Raw genomic sequence first — 20,321 nt, 5'->3', positions numbered from 1 at the left:
TCATAATCCCAAGTAATGACTTATCATATTAAGAATGATAAACAACGAAAGAAAATTATATGCTTGAAAAAGAAAACCTAACACTTAACAATTGAACTACTAAAACATATCCTCACATAGAATTTACAATATTTTTGTTTGACAATACCTAGAATTGAGACAAATAAATGGTTTCTATCTCTTGAATGACATAACTCTATTATAATATTTAATTTTAAAATTTGTTTTTATTTTTTTATTTAGATGGGTAATGTGTTAATTTAAAAGGTGTCGTTGATGGCTATTTTACTAAAGTTCTATCAAGGTTAGGAAATTTGTCTCTTAAAGTTTCAATATAAATCTCTTATCATTTAGCCGTCAGATGTATGACATTTCTAACGAAAAATAATAATGTTTTCCATTTTAATGTAAACTTGTTTGTTCATTTGTAACTGATATCGCGACAAAAGCTATATAAATGTATATCTATGGGTTGTATCAAATTATCAACATATATAATTTAACATATATATATATATATATATATATATATATATGTATTAAAATATCAAATGTTATGTTATTATTAATTTAGTATATTGGTTTCGAATCATCAATATTCATGTCACTCTAGTCCTTTTTTATGAAAACATAGTCCTTTTTTTTTTATCAAAAAGTTGGAGAAGCAAAGAATGTTTACCTCTTTTTTTGTATGTAATAAAACATTCGAATTGAAATAGTAGAAACTACAAAGAAAAATAAGCTATTAGTTAATTACTAGAAACAGTGATTAACTTGTTCTAAAATTTACTTTTTGAACCAACAAATTTCTTTAATCAAGGAAATACGGTGGAGAAAGATTGTGAAAATGTAATTTATCTCAAACACCCTCAACCATATTTTCCTTGGTTAAAAACATTCAATGGATCAATTAGAACCACATCTTCATGAGTTGTTCAAGCAAGTTTAATGAAAAATGATATTTATTTTCTCCGTACCTCACTTGGCCTTTTATAGATGCGTTAGGTTTTATAAAAGTTCCTTTTTTAGTTAAATACATTTTATAAAATTTAAATTGATATTATAATATTAAATATCACAATTATGTATTTTAAATATGTAATTATAGGAAATATATACTGTAGTCAAGATTATCAATATTTTTTTCCAAAATATTTATGTTTTTGAGATTTTGAAAAAGGTTCCTATAATTGTATTTTTTAGATCTTCAATAACTTTTTAACTTAAAAAACTATTTTTATTATATATTACTATTTGTAATGAAACACACCTTTGCGAGCCATTGTAATAAAAAACTTAAGAAATTTTCACATGAAGAAAGAAAGAGCACCCGTTCTATATTCCACATCAAAATATTACGAATAAAATTAAACAAAATCGTTTATTCACAAGTTTAATAGTTTTTTCAGAAAAATATCTTTTTTTTAACTCAACATATACTTAAAATTATTTTTAAAAAATTAAAAGAGACAATTTTAAAGAGACAATTTTTAACTCAACATATCTCTTTGTGTTTTAGATATTTTCGAAAGCATATCACCATTTTAAAGTTACAATACAAAGGAATAATACATTAATCGTTTCACATGGAAGTATATATGTCTTTTTTGAACGATCAAGTAGAGTTTTTCTTCCTATTAAGATAGAAGCTACATGTTTTTTTGAAGACTAGATAATCATCTCAATACTCTGTTTATCAATTGCATGCAAGTTGGAGGAATATCAACTTCATTATTTATGTGTTCAAATTGAACCTTGAAGCTAGATCTTCTCGACTCCAGATACATCTTGCTTAGAAAAGCACTATATTATTGTGTTTAAATAAGAGTTAATGTCTAAGATGATCAAGTTTCAAAATATAAGTAAAAGGATATGCGAAGAATGAAGACTTATCTTTCGTGCAATTTGGGTCATTTTGTTACACAACCAGATTATACATGTAATATAATAGGTTGTGTAAGATTTTATATCTCAAAGGAAATTTTCACTGTATAAGAAACCCGGTATAATGTATAAAGTACCAATGTGGACGTCATAATCCCAAGTAATGACTTATCATATTAAGAATGATAAACAACGAAAGAAAATTATATGCTTGAAAAAGAAAACCTAACACTTAACAATTGAACTACTAAAACATATCCTCACATAGAATTTACAATATTTTTGTTTGACAATACCTAGAATTGAGACAAATAAATGGTTTCTATCTCTTGAATGACATAACTCTATTATAATATTTAATTTTAAAATTTGTTTTTATTTTTTTATTTAGATGGGTAATGTGTTAATTTAAAAGGTGTCGTTGATGGCTATTTTACTAAAGTTCTATCAAGGTTAGGAAATTTGTCTCTTAAAGTTTCAATATAAATCTCTTATCATTTAGCCGTCAGATGTATGACATTTCTAACGAAAAATAATAATGTTTTCCATTTTAATGTAAACTTGTTTGTTCATTTGTAACTGATATCGCGACAAAAGCTATATAAATGTATATCTATGGGTTGTATCAAATTATCAACATATATAATTTAACATATATATATATATATATATATATATATATATATATATATATATATATATGTATTAAAATATCAAATGTTATGTTATTATTAATTTAGTATATTGGTTTCGAATTATCAATATTCATGTCACTCTAGTCCTTTTTTATGAAAACATAGTCCTTTTTTTTTTATCAAAAAGTTGGAGAAGCAAAGAATGTTTACCTCTTTTTTTGTATGTAATAAAACATTCGAATTGAAATAGTAGAAACTACAAAGAAAAATAAGCTATTAGTTAATTACTAGAAACAGTGATTAACTTGTTCTAAAATTTACTTTTTGAACCAACAAATTTCTTTAATCAAGGAAATACGGTGGAGAAAGATTGTGAAAATGTAATTTATCTCAAACACCCTCAACCATATTTTCCTTGGTTAAAAACATTCAATGGATCAATTAGAACCACCATCTTCATGAGTTGTTCAAGCAAGTTTAATGAAAAATGATATTTATTTTCTCCGTACCTCACTTGGCCTTTTATAGATGCGTTAGGTTTTATAAAAGTTCCTTTTTTAGTTAAATACATTTTATAAAATTTAAATTGATATTATAATATTAAATATCACAATTATGTATTTTAAATATGTAATTATAGGAAATATATACTGTAGTCAAGATTATCAATATTTTTTTCCAAAATATTTATGTTTTTGAGATTTTGAAAAAGGTTCCTATAATTGTATTTTTTAGATCTTCAATAACTTTTTAACTTAAAAAACTATTTTTATTATATATTACTATTTGTAATGAAACACACCTTTGCGAGCCATTGTAATAAAAAACTTAAGAAATTTTCACATGAAGAAAGAAAGAGCACCCGTTCTATATTCCACATCAAAATATTACGAATAAAATTAAACAAAATCGTTTATTCACAAGTTTAATAGTTTTTTCAGAAAAATATCTTTTTTTTTAACTCAACATATACTTAAAATTATTTTTAAAAAATTAAAAGAGACAATTTTAAAGAGACAATTTTTAACTCAACATATCTCTTTGTGTTTTAGATATTTTCGAAAGCATATCACCATTTTAAAGTTACAATACAAAGGAATAATACATTAATCGTTTCACATGGAAGTATATATGTCTTTTTTGAACGATCAAGTAGAGTTTTTCTTCCTATTAAGATAGAAGCTACATGTTTTTTTGAAGACTAGATAATCATCTCAATACTCTGTTTATCAATTGCATGCAAGTTGGAGGAATATCAACTTCATTATTTATGTGTTCAAATTGAACCTTGAAGCTAGATCTTCTCGACTCCAGATACATCTTGCTTAGAAAAGCACTATATTATTGTGTTTAAATAAGAGTTAATGTCTAAGATGATCAAGTTTCAAAATATAAGTAAAAGGATATGCGAAGAATGAAGACTTATCTTTCGTGCAATTTGGGTCATTTTGTTACACAACCAGATTATACATGTAATATAATAGGTTGTGTAAGATTTTATATCTCAAAGGAAATTTTCACTGTATAAGAAACCCGGTATAATGTATAAAGTACCAATGTGGACGTCATAATCCCAAGTAATGACTTATCATATTAAGAATGATAAACAACGAAAGAAAATTATATGCTTGAAAAAGAAAACCTAACACTTAACAATTGAACTACTAAAACATATCCTCACATAGAATTTACAATATTTTTGTTTGACAATACCTAGAATTGAGACAAATAAATGGTTTCTATCTCTTGAATGACATAACTCTATTATAATATTTAATTTTAAAATTTGTTTTTATTTTTTTATTTAGATGGGTAATGTGTTAATTTAAAAGGTGTCGTTGATGGCTATTTTACTAAAGTTCTATCAAGGTTAGGAAATTTGTCTCTTAAAGTTTCAATATAAATCTCTTATCATTTAGCCGTCAGATGTATGACATTTCTAACGAAAAATAATAATGTTTTCCATTTTAATGTAAACTTGTTTGTTCATTTGTAACTGATATCGCGACAAAAGCTATATAAATGTATATCTATGGGTTGTATCAAATTATCAACATATATAATTTAACATATATATATATATATATATATATATATATATATATATATATATATGTATTAAAATATCAAATGTTATGTTATTATTAATTTAGTATATTGGTTTCGAATTATCAATATTCATGTCACTCTAGTCCTTTTTTATGAAAACATAGTCCTTTTTTTTTATCAAAAAGTTGGAGAAGCAAAGAATGTTTACCTCTTTTTTTGTATGTAATAAAACATTCGAATTGAAATAGTAGAAACTACAAAGAAAAATAAGCTATTAGTTAATTACTAGAAACAGTGATTAACTTGTTCTAAAATTTACTTTTTGAACCAACAAATTTCTTTAATCAAGGAAATACGGTGGAGAAAGATTGTGAAAATGTAATTTATCTCAAACACCCTCAACCATATTTTCCTTGGTTAAAAACATTCAATGGATCAATTAGAACCACATCTTCATGAGTTGTTCAAGCAAGTTTAATGAAAAATGATATTTATTTTCTCCGTACCTCACTTGGCCTTTTATAGATGCGTTAGGTTTTATAAAAGTTCCTTTTTTAGTTAAATACATTTTATAAAATTTAAATTGATATTATAATATTAAATATCACAATTATGTATTTTAAATATGTAATTATAGGAAATATATACTGTAGTCAAGATTATCAATATTTTTTTCCAAAATATTTATGTTTTTGAGATTTTGAAAAAGGTTCCTATAATTGTATTTTTTAGATCTTCAATAACTTTTTAACTTAAAAAACTATTTTTATTATATATTACTATTTGTAATGAAACACACCTTTGCGAGCCATTGTAATAAAAAACTTAAGAAATTTTCACATGAAGAAAGAAAGAGCACCCGTTCTATATTCCACATCAAAATATTACGAATAAAATTAAACAAAATCGTTTATTCACAAGTTTAATAGTTTTTTCAGAAAAATATCTTTTTTTTTTTAACTCAACATATACTTAAAATTATTTTTAAAAAATTAAAAGAGACAATTTTAAAGAGACAATTTTTAACTCAACATATCTCTTTGTGTTTTAGATATTTTCGAAAGCATATCACCATTTTAAAGTTACAATACAAAGGAATAATACATTAATCGTTTCACATGGAAGTATATATGTCTTTTTTGAACGATCAAGTAGAGTTTTTCTTCCTATTAAGATAGAAGCTACATGTTTTTTTGAAGACTAGATAATCATCTCAATACTCTGTTTATCAATTGCATGCAAGTTGGAGGAATATCAACTTCATTATTTATGTGTTCAAATTGAACCTTGAAGCTAGATCTTCTCGACTCCAGATACATCTTGCTTAGAAAAGCACTATATTATTGTGTTTAAATAAGAGTTAATGTCTAAGATGATCAAGTTTCAAAATATAAGTAAAAGGATATGCGAAGAATGAAGACTTATCTTTCGTGCAATTTGGGTCATTTTGTTACACAACCAGATTATACATGTAATATAATAGGTTGTGTAAGATTTTATATCTCAAAGGAAATTTTCACTGTATAAGAAACCCGGTATAATGTATAAAGTACCAATGTGGACGTCATAATCCCAAGTAATGACTTATCATATTAAGAATGATAAACAACGAAAGAAAATTATATGCTTGAAAAAGAAAACCTAACACTTAACAATTGAACTACTAAAACATATCCTCACATAGAATTTACAATATTTTTGTTTGACAATACCTAGAATTGAGACAAATAAATGGTTTCTATCTCTTGAATGACATAACTCTATTATAATATTTAATTTTAAAATTTGTTTTTATTTTTTTATTTAGATGGGTAATGTGTTAATTTAAAAGGTGTCGTTGATGGCTATTTTACTAAAGTTCTATCAAGGTTAGGAAATTTGTCTCTTAAAGTTTCAATATAAATCTCTTATCATTTAGCCGTCAGATGTATGACATTTCTAACGAAAAATAATAATGTTTTCCATTTTAATGTAAACTTGTTTGTTCATTTGTAACTGATATCGCGACAAAAGCTATATAAATGTATATCTATGGGTTGTATCAAATTATCAACATATATAATTTAACATATATATATATATATATATATATATATATATATATATATATATATATATATATATATATATATATGTATTAAAATATCAAATGTTATGTTATTATTAATTTAGTATATTGGTTTCGAATTATCAATATTCATGTCACTCTAGTCCTTTTTTATGAAAACATAGTCCTTTTTTTTTTATCAAAAAGTTGGAGAAGCAAAGAATGTTTACCTCTTTTTTTGTATGTAATAAAACATTCGAATTGAAATAGTAGAAACTACAAAGAAAAATAAGCTATTAGTTAATTACTAGAAACAGTGATTAACTTGTTCTAAAATTTACTTTTTGAACCAACAAATTTCTTTAATCAAGGAAATACGGTGGAGAAAGATTGTGAAAATGTAATTTATCTCAAACACCCTCAACCATATTTTCCTTGGTTAAAAACATTCAATGGATCAATTAGAACCACATCTTCATGAGTTGTTCAAGCAAGTTTAATGAAAAATGATATTTATTTCCTCCGTACCTCACTTGGCCTTTTATAGATGCGTTAGGTTTTATAAAAGTTCCTTTTTTAGTTAAATACATTTTATAAAATTTAAATTGATATTATAATATTAAATATCACAATTACTTATTTTAAATATGTAATTATAGGAAATATATACTGTAGTCAAGATTATCAATATTTTTTTCCAAAATATTTATGTTTTTGAGATTTTGAAAAAGGTTCCTATAATTGTATTTTTTAGATCTTCAATAACTTTTTAACTTAAAAAACTATTTTTATTATATATTACTATTTGTAATGAAACACACCTTTGCGAGCCATTGTAATAAAAAACTTAAGAAATTTTCACATGAAGAAAGAAAGAGCACCCGCTCTATATTCCACATCAAAATATTACGAATAAAATTAAACAAAATCGTTTATTCACAAGTTTAATAGTTTTTTCAGAAAAATATCTTTTTTTTTAACTCAACATATACTTAAAATTATTTTTAAAAAATTAAAAGAGACAATTTTAAAGAGACAATTTTTAACTCAACATATATGTAACACCCCACACATATTTGTCTAGAATAATATGCATAAAGTGCTATATATGGTTCATAAAGACAATGATTACATAATGACGCAGCGGAAAGATAGAAATAAAAACATCACAAGCACGAGGTACAAGAGCCGAATGTATCATGGCCAAAATGATAATACATCCAAAATAGTACAATATCCAATAGAGTACTACAAAAGCATTAAAATGCGAACAAAAGATGTTATCTAGCATCAACGCCAAAGGACTAATCCGCCTTGCCTTTGCCACGATCTTGCCTTGAACCACCTGAAAAAGATAGAATTGGAATGGGATGAGATTACTAAATCTCAGTGAGCCCGCCTATCCTATTAGTCCACTCGGATCTAAAGGGTACATGCAAAACAAACGATTCCGCCATGGATTCAGGTAATCCTCACATCCGGTACAAGTACGGAGCAACCAAATGATTTATCCACCATTGGACTCATCACATACAAACACACAACTGTATCACAAACAAGTATGCAAAACCCGTATCCTTATACGGGGAATCAAGAAGCGCGTTAATGCCTCGACTAGGTTATAGAACACACCCTCGATGAGTTACACCCACGTCTAACGTCAAGAGACTTGTACAAGCACACTGCAAGAATGGTTGAATGGGTTCGCACAAGCCTAATTGGCCGCGAGATGACCCTAGCCGAAAGGGCGTCATTGTCCCAATAGCCACCTTTACGCACGTGTGTTGACATCAAGTACAATACGCCATCTTAACACGTGAGCCCATCGGGCGAAAGCTTAGTGTGTAGTCTACTTGACCCCACTAGAGGTGAGTTACCGATTATGTGTTAACCTACATGGTTACATAACCCCACCATACCGAGCATGCAAGTGTGTTAACACCAAGTGGGAAAGCCTCCAGACCCTCACAAGCACACTGCAACGGTAGCTCAGGTGTGAGCCCAAGATCGCACGATCGGGGCTGTCCCATTGATCACAAAGCCCGGGACGACTCATTGATTACAAAGCCCGAGTCATAAATCAACCTAGCCCCTGGCCCGCTTCGATTCATGCATACACACGCATAACAAGCGTAAAGTCACACAAAGCAATTCAATCCGAATGTTTAACCGAAACATCGGACACCACACACATTGTATCATCTTATCATCATAATATTCATATCTAATCTCAAATGAATAAACAAAATTGTTGGGTAGCATATCTACGTTACGTATGATATCCATTCATGAGTAGCCCAACGGAAACAAGGTAAAAAGGTGCTATAAAATACTACTCATCAGACGTACATATGCGTACTAATAATTAAGGAGGGGTCCGATTACGATTAGAATCAGAAACTGCCCTCAGGGGAAGGAAAAATAAAATTCTGCCCAGCACTGGCCGCTTAGCGGCTCGTAAGCGGGCTTTCCAGTGGCGAACCACAATTGTTTTCCCGCTTAGCGGCCTCACGTCCGCTTAGCGGGCTCGCGATATTTATTTTTTTCTTCACAACAGCATCCTCCGCTCAGCGGGAAGACTGGGCCCGCTCAGCGGAACCGCGAATTTCTGGAAAAATGCCCAGTACCGCTTAGCGGTCTTAGCCCGCTTAGCGGCTCATAGCAGAAACAGAAAAAATGCAGAACTCATCAGTTCTGTCCTGGGGTACTTTAACCCCTTGATTTCACCTGCATGTACAAATTAAGGGTATATCCAGCCAACATACAGTATAAACAAGCAATCAACAACATCAAAACATGTTATTAGCAAGGATCTAAGCCTAATTTCTCCAAAACCCTTAAACCCCAAAAGTTCCCAAATGAGTCAAACCCCATTTTCTATCTATGGACTCACCTTAGATTGAGGAAAGACTGCGAAAATCAAGATTCAGAGGTGGATTGAGCTTGATCAAGGTGCATGCAATGTTGAAGAATGACAAGCTTCTCTCTTCCTCCTTCTATTTCACGTTCTATGCCTTCCAACAACAAATTCTGGTTTTTGCAAGAGTGGAGAGAGTGAGGGACCACAACCCAAGTCTTACATCTAATTTAGTGGGAAATGTATAAACTACCCTCCCATGTCACTAATTGGCTCAATTATCATAACAAGCCTATTAGTAAGAATGTGTATTATGTTTATCCATCATTTATACCAAAACAAATTAGTAATAATAATAGGACAATTATAATACTGGGTATTACATTCTCCCCCCCTTAATTAGAATTCGTCCTCGAATTCGAAAACTTACCAGAACAAATGAGGATAGGATTCACGCATCTCTGACTCAAGCTCCCACGTAGCCTCCTCAGGACGCGCTTCGTCCCACAACACTTTCACGAGAGGTATCTCTTTGTTCCTTAGGGACTTGCTAGCATGCTCCAAAATACCGCAAGGTTGGGGATCATAGGAGAGATCTGGCTCTATTTCAACAGAATCTGGGAGGATAGGGTGAAAAACGTCAGGCACGAACCTTCGAAGTTGAGATACATGGAACACATCATGCAGCCCGGACAGTGAAGGTGGCAATGCCAATTGATAAGCCACTTCGCCCACCCGACTCAAAATCTGGTATGGTCCCACATATCTCGGACTAAGCTTACGCGTTCTGAACGGCCCCCCCAATCTCAATCTCGGGGTGACCTTCAGATACACATGGTCTCCAACTTCAAATTCCAAAGGTCTTCTTCGTTTGTCCGCATAATTCTTCTGTCGGTCTTGGGCCTTCTTAAGGTTATCTTGAATCACTTTGACCTTCTCAGTGGTCTCTCGTATAATTTCCGGTCCAAGGATACCCTTTTCTCCCACTTCAGCCCAACACACCGGAGATCGACACTTCCTCCCATATAGAGCCTCATAGGGAGCCATACCCAAGCTGGCATGGTAACTGTTATTATATGCGAACTCTACCAAGGGTAAATGATCCTTCCAACTCCCACCTTCTTCCAGAATACAAGCTCTTAACATATCTTCTATCGTCTGAATGGTTCTTTCTGTTTGCCCGTCAGTTTGAGGATGGTTGGAAGTACTCATATCCAGTCTAGTCCCCATTTCCTTGTGGAACGCCTTCCAGAATCTCGAAGTGAACTTTGGATCTCGATCAGATACTATACTGGATGGCACACCATGTAACCGCACAATCTCTGTTATGAAAAGTTTCGCGAGATGTATCACCTTGTGGGTCGTCTTTACAGGCAAAAAGTGAGCAGACTTAGTCAATCTATCCACTATTACCCATATGGAGTCATATCCGCCTCGAGCACGAGGTAATCCCACAATGAAGTCCATAGAGATAGAATCCCACTTCCACACCGGTATCTCTAATGGTTGTAACATCCCGCCTGGTCGCTGATGTTCAATCTTAACCTGTTGGCAGATAGGACACCGTGCCACATATTCTGCAATCTCCTTCTTCATCCCTGACCACCAAAAGTCTTTCTTCAAATCTTGATACATTTTTGTCGATCCAGGATGAATAGAATATCTACTCTTGTGCGCCTCATCGAGAATTAAGTGTTTCAGTTCATCATCATCCGGTATACACATTCTTCCCTTAAATAAAAGAAGTCCATCAGGTGCTCTAATAAAGTCGGGCATACACTCACTTGCTTGTAATTTCTCGTCACATCCTTGGGTCACCCGAATCCTCTCTCTCAGTTCGTTCTGAATACTCAAGTTACTAATTAGTACACCATTGGGTGTCCAATCGAACTGGAGGTTGAGGTTCCGAAACTCCTCTAATAATCCATGTTCTAACATCATTAACTCTGCAACCCGAAATTCCTTCCTGCTTAAGGCATCCGCTACCTTATTAGCCTTTCCTGGATGGTATCTTAGTTCAAAGTCGAAATCTTTAAGATATTCCATCCATCTTCTTTGCCGCATGTTCAACTCCTTCTGATCGAAGAGGTACTTCAAGCTCTTATGATCACTGAACATCTCAAAGTGAACTCCATACAAGTAGTGACGCCATACCTTGAGTGCAAAGACTATTGCCGCAAGCTCAAGGTCATGAGTAGGATAATTCTCTTCATGAGATTTCAACTGCCGAGACGCATAAGCCACGACTTTACCGTCTTGCATCAATACTCCGCCTAAACCTCTCTTAGAAGCATCATAGAACACTTCGTAAGATCGGTCCGGGTCTGGAATCACCAGTATAGGTGCAGTGGTCAACTTCTCCTTAAGTTTCTGAAAACTCTCCTCACATTCGGAGTCCCACTCAAATGCAACCTCCTTCCGGGTAAGTCTTGTCAATGGTAATGCTAATTTAGCGAATCCCATGATAAACCTCCGGTAATAACCTGCCAAACCCAGGAAACTTCTGACTTCTGTCACACTCTTCGGTCGATCCCAATTCACCACCGCTTCTACTTTAGAAGGATCCACTGCCACGCCTCCTCCCGAGATGACGTGACCAAGGAAACTTACTTCGGATAACCAAAACTCACACTTACTGAACTTGGCATACAATTGCTTCTCTCGAAGAGTAGACAACACAATCCGCAAATGCTCGACGTGTTCTTCCGGAGAACGTGAGTACACTAAGATGTCATCAATGAAGATCACTACAAACTGATCCAGGTACGGTTGAAAAATTCGATTCATATAATCCATGAAAACCGCCGGAGCATTAGTCACACCAAAAGGCATAACTAAAAACTCGTAATGACCATACCGAGTCCTGAATGCAGTCTTAGGTATATCTGAGCTCTTAACCCGAATCTGATGATATCCTGACCTGAGATCAATCTTCGAGAACACACTGGCTCCTTTCAACTGATCTAGGAGGTCATCAATCCGCGGTAAGGGGTATTTGTTCTTTATAGTGACCTTATTCAGCTGACGATAGTCGATGCACAAACGCATACTCCCATCCTTCTTTTTCACCAATAGAACAGGAGCTCCCCATGGAGAAACACTGGGCCGAATAAAATGCTTAGCTAGAAGTTCTTCCAGCTGGCTCTTCAGTTCTCTGAGTTCAATAGGAGACATCCTATATGGAGTGATAGAAACTGGGGCAGTGCCAGGAATAAGATCAATTGAGAATTCTGCTTCCCTTTCCGGAGGAAGAGAAGTGATATCCTCAGGAAAGACATCAGGATACTCGCACACTACAGGTATTTCCGACAATACCACCCTCACGGAGGGTTCTTCGGAAAGAATCAAAAGAAAAGATCTTTCTTGTGAAAAGAGATAATTGACCGCGCTGATCGTACCTTCAATCAACTTGGTAATTGCATCGTCGGAGGATGTTTCTTTAGCAGGAATGAATATGGCTTTTTCCTTGCAACCAATATACACCGAATTAGGAGACAACCAGTCCATTCCAAGAATGACATCGAGTCTCTTAAGAGGTAAACAAATTAGATCAATCGGAAAGTCACGACCATTAAAAGATACTGAACAATCCTTACAAATCAGTCGAGCTTCCACTGTATCGTCCGTGGCTGAAGAAATGACCATAGGGTCGGGTAAGGGATTAACCTCCAAACCAAGTCGGTAAGCACACTCGGTAGAGATAAAAGAATGCGTAGCTCCGCAATCAACTAACACACATAAGGGTTGATTGTTTACATAACAAGTACCTGCGATGAGATTGTTGTTCCCTTTGGCCTTTCTTGCATCCAAGGTATAGACGCGACCTGTGGTCTTCTCCTGAGTTTTCTTCTTCTTGGGACAATACGTAGATATGTGACCTTGCTCGCCACACTCATAACAAGTCACTGAAGTGAGCTTGCAATCCCCAGGGTGTCTTCTTTTACACTTGTCACAATAAGGGTGTCGATTGGATTGGTCACCATAACCTTGCTTCTTCTTTGATGGAGAGTTACGGGGCTTTAGGTGCTGAGTAGATCTTCCTTGGTCTCTAAGGTTAACCCTGTTTTGATTCCTTTCTTCTTGAACTCTCTTCAAGCTGTTTTCGGCAACGTAGCACTGCCTCAAACATTCAGCATACGTGGTGAACTCCCTCTAAGACACACTATGAGCAATATCGGCCCTCAAACCCATCAAGAATTGATCAATCTTCCATAGCTCGTCAGGAGCATAAACAGCCTGTCGTGAGTAATCAGCCATATCTTCAAACTTTTCAGCATACTCGGAAACAGACAAATTGCCTTGCTTGAAATTCTGGAATTCTCTTTCTCTTTGGGTCCGAACACTGTTAGGGAAATACTTCTCTAGAAATGTCGCCTTGAAATGATGCCAGTCCTTAGGGATCTCCCGGGTAGTGAAATAGGTAGACGCAGTATTCCACCACCTAAGAGCTGGTCCTTTCATCTTCTGAGTAGCGAAGATCACCTTCTCTTCTTCGTTACACTGGATTGCCTGGAATATCCTCTCCATACTAGCCAACCAGTCATGAGCCATTACTGGGTCTAAGCCACCTGCAAACTCTGGGGGATCCATTCTGAAGAAAGCACGAAAATCTGGCCCTGCTGGAGCTTGGGGAACAGGAACCGGAGCAGGAGGTTGTTGTCCTTGCATGCCCTGCATCATCTGCATCATCATCTGATTCTGCTGTTGCATCTGTTGCATTATCTGCTGCCAAGGTACGCCTGCATTCCCAGCTGCTTGCTCGGATTCCACATTTCTAGTTCTTGGCCTTCCAGGACCTCTGCGCTGCTCAGCCATCTCCCTGTCTGTCCTACACACGGAATTAAGTTGATCAGGCTCAATGCCATAGGCAAGACACACAGAATCATGCCGGCTATACACATATGAGGCAGAATTGTGCTGCATTATGATGTGTCTTTAGCAAAGCCGAGAATCGACCTGCTCTGATACCAACTGTAACACCCCACACATATTTGTCTAGAATAATATGCATAAAGTGCTATATATGGTTCATAAAGACAATGATTACATAATGTCGCAGCGGAAAGATAGAAATAAAAACATCACAAGCACGAGGTACAAGAGCCGAATGTATCATGGCCAAAATGATAATACATCCAAAATAGTACAATATCCAATAGAGTACTACAAAAGCATTAAAATGCGAACAAAAGATGTTATCTAGCATCAACGCCAAAGGACTAATCCGCCTTGCCTTTGCCACGATCTTGCCTTGAACCACCTGAAAAAGATAGAATTGGAATGGGATGAGATTACTAAATCTCAGTGAGCCCGCCTATCCTATTAGTCCACTCGGATCTAAAGGGTACATGCAAAACAAACGAATCCGCCATGGATTCGGGTAATCCTCACATCCGGTACAAGTACGGAGCAACCAAATGATTTATCCACCATTGGACTCATCACATACAAACACACAACTGTATCACAAACAAGTATGCAAAACCCGTATCCTTATACGGGGAATCAAGAAGCGCGTTAATGCCTCGACTAGGTTATAGAACACACCCTCGATGAGTTACACCCACGTCTAACGTCAAGAGACTTGTACAAGCACACTGCAAGAATGGTTGAATGGGTTCGCACAAGCCTAATTGGCCGCGAGATGACCCTAGCCGAAAGGGCGTCATTGTCCCAATAGCCACCTTTACGCACGTGTGTTGACATCAAGTACAATACGCCATCTTAACACGTGAGCCCATCGGGCGAAAGCCTAGTGTGTAGTCTACTTGACCCCACTAGAGGTGAGTTACCGATTATGTGTTAACCTACATGGTTACATAACCCCACCATACCGAGCACGCAAGTGTGTTAACACCAAGTGGGAAAGCCTCCAGACCCTCACAAGCACACTGCAACGGTAGCTCAGGTGTGAGCCCAAGATCGCACGATCGGGGCTGTCCCATTGATCACAAAGCCCGGGACGACTCATTGATTACAAAGCCCGAGTCATAAATCAACCTAGCCCCTGGCCCGCTTCGATTCATGCATACACACGCATAACAAGCGTAAAGTCACACAAAGCAATTCAATCCGAATGTTTAACCGAAACATCGGACACCACACACATTGTATCATCTTATCATCATAATATTCATATCTAATCTCAAATGAATAAACAAAATTGTTGGGTAGCATATCTACGTTACGTATGATATCCATTCATGAGTAGCCCAACGGAAACAAGGTAAAAAGGTGCTATAAAATACTACTCATCAGACGTACATATGCGTACTAATAATTAAGGAGGGGTCCGATTACGATTAGAATCAGAAACTGCCCTCAGGGGAAGGAAAAATAAAATTCTGCCCAGCACTGGCCGCTTAGCGGCCCGTAAGCGGGCTTTCCAGTGGCGAACCACAATTGTTTTCCCGCTTAGCGGCCTCACGTCCGCTTAGCGGGCTCGCGATATTTATTTTTTTCTTCACAACAGCATCCTCCGCTCAGCGGGAAGACTGGGCCCGCTCAGCGGAACCGCGAATTTCTGGAAAAATGCCCAGTACCGCTTAGCGGTCTTTGCCCGCTTAGCGGCTCATAGCAGAAACAGAAAAAATGCAGAACTCATCAGTTCTGTCCTGGGGTACTTTAACCCCTTGATTTCACCTGCATGTACAAATTAAGGGTATATCCAGCCAACATACAGTATAAACAAGCAATCAACAACATCAAAACATGTTATTAGCAAGGATCTAAGCCTAATTTCTCCAAAACCCTTAAACCCCAAAAGTTCCCAAATGAGTCAAACCCCATTTTCTATCTATGGACTCACCTTAGATTGAGGAAAGACTGCGAAAATCAAGATTCAGAGGTGGATTGAGCTTGATCAAGGTGCATGCAATGTTGAAGAATGACAAGCTTCTCTCTTCCTCCTTCTATTTCACGTTCTATGCCTTCCAACAACAAATTCTGGTTTTTGCAAGAGTGGAGAGAGTGAGGGACCACAACCCAAGTCTTACATCTAATTTAGTGGGAAATGTCTAAACTACCCTCCCATGTCACTAATTGGCTCAATTATCATAACAAGCCTATTAGTAAGAATGTGTATTATGTTTATCCATCATTTATACCAAAACAAATTAGTAATAATAATAGGACAATTATAATACTGGGTATTACAATATCTCTTTGTGTTTTAGATATTTTCGAAAGCATATCACCATTTTAAAGTTACAATACAAAGGAATAATACATTAATCGTTTCACATGGAAGTATATATGTCTTTTTTGAACGATCAAGTAGAGTTTTTCTTCCTATTAAGATAGAAGCTACATGTTTTTTTGAAGACTAGATAATCATCTCAATACTCTGTTTATCAATTGCATGCAAGTTGGAGGAATATCAACTTCATTATTTATGTGTTCAAATTGAACCTTGAAGCTAGATCTTCTCGACTCCAGATACATCTTGCTTAGAAAAGCACTATATTATTGTGTTTAAATAAGAGTTAATGTCTAAGATGATCAAGTTTCAAAATATAAGTAAAAGGATATGCGAAGAATGAAGACTTATCTTTCGTGCAATTTGGGTCATTTTGTTACACAACCAGATTATACATGTAATATAATAGGTTGTGTAAGATTTTATATCTCAAAGGAAATTTTCACTGTATAAGAAACCCGGTATAATGTATAAAGTACCAATGTGGACGTCATAATCCCAAGTAATGACTTATCATATTAAGAATGATAAACAACGAAAGAAAATTATATGCTTGAAAAAGAAAACCTAACACTTAACAATTGAACTACTAAAACATATCCTCACATAGAATTTACAATATTTTTGTTTGACAATACCTAGAATTGAGACAAATAAATGGTTTCTATCTCTTGAATGACATAACTCTATTATAATATTTAATTTTAAAATTTGTTTTTATTTTTTTATTTAGATGGGTAATGTGTTAATTTAAAAGGTGTCGTTGATGGCTATTTTACTAAAGTTCTATCAAGGTTAGGAAATTTGTCTCTTAAAGTTTCAATATAAATCTCTTATCATTTAGCCGTCAGATGTATGACATTTCTAACGAAAAATAATAATGTTTTCCATTTTAATGTAAACTTGTTTGTTCATTTGTAACTGATATCGCGACAAAAGCTATATAAATGTATATTTATGGGTTGTATCAAATTATCAACATATATAATTTAACATATATATATATATATATATATATATATATATATATATATATATATATATATATATATATATATATATATATATATATATATATATATATATATGTATTAAAATATCAAATGTTATGTTATTATTAATTTAGTATATTGGTTTCGAATTATCAATATTCATGTCACTCTAGTCCTTTTTTATGAAAACATAGTCCTTTTTTTTTTATCAAAAAGTTGGAGAAGCAAAGAATGTTTACCTCTTTTTTTGTATGTAATAAAACATTCGAATTGAAATAGTAGAAACTACAAAGAAAAATAAGCTATTAGTTAATTACTAGAAACAGTGATTAACTTGTTCTAAAATTTACTTTTTGAACCAACAAATTTCTTTAATCAAGGAAATACGGTGGAGAAAGATTGTGAAAATGTATTTTATCTCAAACACCCTCAACCATATTTTCCTTGGTTAAAAACATTCAATGGATCAATTAGAACCACGTCTTCATGAGTTGTTCAAGCAAGTTTAATGAAAAATGATATTTATTTTCTCCGTACCTCACTTGGCCTTTTATAGATGCGTTAGGTTTTATAAAAGTTCCTTTTTTAGTTAAATACATTTTATAAAATTTAAATTGATATTATAATATTAAATATCACAATTATGTATTTTAAATATGTAATTATAGGAAATATATACTGTAGTCAAGATTATCAATATTTTTTTCCAAAATTTTTATGTTTTTGAGATTTTGAAAAAGGTTCCTATAATTGTATTTTTTAGATCTTCAATAACTTTTTAACTTAAAAAACTATTTTTATTATATATTACTATTTGTAATGAAACACACCTTTGCGAGCCATTGTAATAAAAAACTTAAGAAATTTTCACATGAAGAAAGAAAGAGCACCCGCTCTATATTCCACATCAAAATATTACGAATAAAATTAAACAAAATCGTTTATTCACAAGTTTAATAGTTTTTTCAGAAAAATATCTTTTTTTTTAACTCAACATATACTTAAAATTATTTTTAAAAAATTAAAAGAGACAATTTTAAAGAGACAATTTTTAACTCAACATATCTCTTTGTGTTTTAGATATTTTCGAAAGCATATCACCATTTTAAAGTTACAATACAAAGGAATAATACATTAATCGTTTCACATGGAAGTATATATGTCTTGTTTGAACGATCAAGTAGAGTTTTTCTTCCTATTAAGATAGAAGCTACATGTTTTTTTGAAGACTAGATAATCATCTCAATACTCTGTTTATCAATTGCATGCAAGTTGGAGGAATATCAACTTCATTATTTATGTGTTCAAATTGAACCTTGAAGCTAGATCTTCTCGACTCCAGATACATCTTGCTTAGAAAAGCACTATATTATTGTGTTTAAATAAGAGTTAATATCTAAGATTATCAAGTTTCAAAATATAAGTAAAAGGATATGCGAAGAATGAAGACTTATCTTTCGTGCAATTTGGGTCATTTTGTTACACAACCAGATTATACATGTAATATAATAGGTTGTGTAAGATTTTATATCTCAAAGGAAATTTTCACTGTATAAGAAACCCGGTATAATGTATAAAGTACCAATGTGGACGTCATAATCCCAAGTAATGACTTATCATATTAAGAATGATAAACAACGAAAGAAAATTATATGCTTGAAAAAGAAAACCTAACACTTAACAATTGAACTACTAAAACATATCCTCACATAGAATTTACAATATTTTTGTTTGACAATACCTAGAATTGAGACAAATAAATGGTTTCTATCTCTTGAATGACATAACTCTATTATAATATTTAATTTTAAAATTTGTTTTTATTTTTTTATTTAGATGGGTAATGTGTTAATTTAAAAGGTGTCGTTGATGGCTATTTTACTAAAGTTCTATCAAGGTTAGGAAATTTGTCTCTTAAAGTTTCAATATAAATCTCTTATCATTTAGCCGTCAGATGTATGACATTTCTAACGAAAAATAATAATGTTTTCCATTTTAATGTAAACTTGTTTGTTCATTTGTAACTGATATCGCGACAAAAGCTATATAAATGTATATCTATGGGTTGTATCAAATTATCAACATATATAATTTAACATATATATATATATATATATATATATATATATATATATATATATATATATGTATTAAAATATCAAATGTTATGTTATTATTAATTTAGTATATTGGTTTCGAATTATCAATATTCATGTCACTCTAGTCCTTTTTTATGAAAACATAGTCCTTTTTTTTTTATCAAAAAGTTGGAGAAGCAAAGAATGTTTACCTCTTTTTTTGTATGTAATAAAACATTCGAATTTAAATAGTAGAAACTACAAAGAAAAATAAGCTATTAGTTAATTACTAGAAACAGTGATTAACTTGTTCTAAAATTTACTTTTTGAACCAACAAATTTCTTTAATCAAGGAAATACGGTGGAGAAAGATTGTGAAAATGTAATTTATCTCAAACACCCTCAACCATATTTTCCTTGGTTAAAAACATTCAATGGATCAATTAGAACCACATCTTCATGAGTTGTTCAAGCAAGTTTAATGAAAAATGATATTTATTTTCTCCGTACCTCACTTGGCCTTTTATAGATGCGTTAGGTTTTATAAAAGTTCCTTTTTTAGTTAAATACATTTTATAAAA

General features: G+C 33.0%; 1 protein-coding gene across 1 annotated transcript; it reads right to left on the bottom strand.

Moving 5' to 3' along the window:
• Nucleotides 1-12,689: 12,689 nt before the first annotated feature.
• Nucleotides 12,690-14,287, bottom strand: LOC131643004 (uncharacterized). The gene is made up of 4 exons (XM_058913154.1): nucleotides 13,955-14,287; nucleotides 13,634-13,864; nucleotides 12,871-13,588; nucleotides 12,690-12,736 (listed from the first exon to the last, which is right to left on the bottom strand). The coding sequence occupies exons 1-4, from the start codon at nucleotides 14,285-14,287 to the stop codon at nucleotides 12,690-12,692; spliced, it is 1,329 nt and encodes a 442-aa protein (XP_058769137.1).
• Nucleotides 14,288-20,321: the final 6,034 nt, after the last annotated feature.

The sequence above is a fragment of the Vicia villosa genome, unplaced genomic scaffold, assembly GCF_029867415.1.
Source record: "Vicia villosa cultivar HV-30 ecotype Madison, WI unplaced genomic scaffold, Vvil1.0 ctg.006503F_1_1, whole genome shotgun sequence".
NCBI classification, from domain to species: domain Eukaryota; kingdom Viridiplantae; phylum Streptophyta; class Magnoliopsida; order Fabales; family Fabaceae; genus Vicia; species Vicia villosa.
The sequence above is the reverse complement of the archived record's forward strand: the minus strand, read 5'-3'. Positions and strand labels throughout refer to the sequence as shown.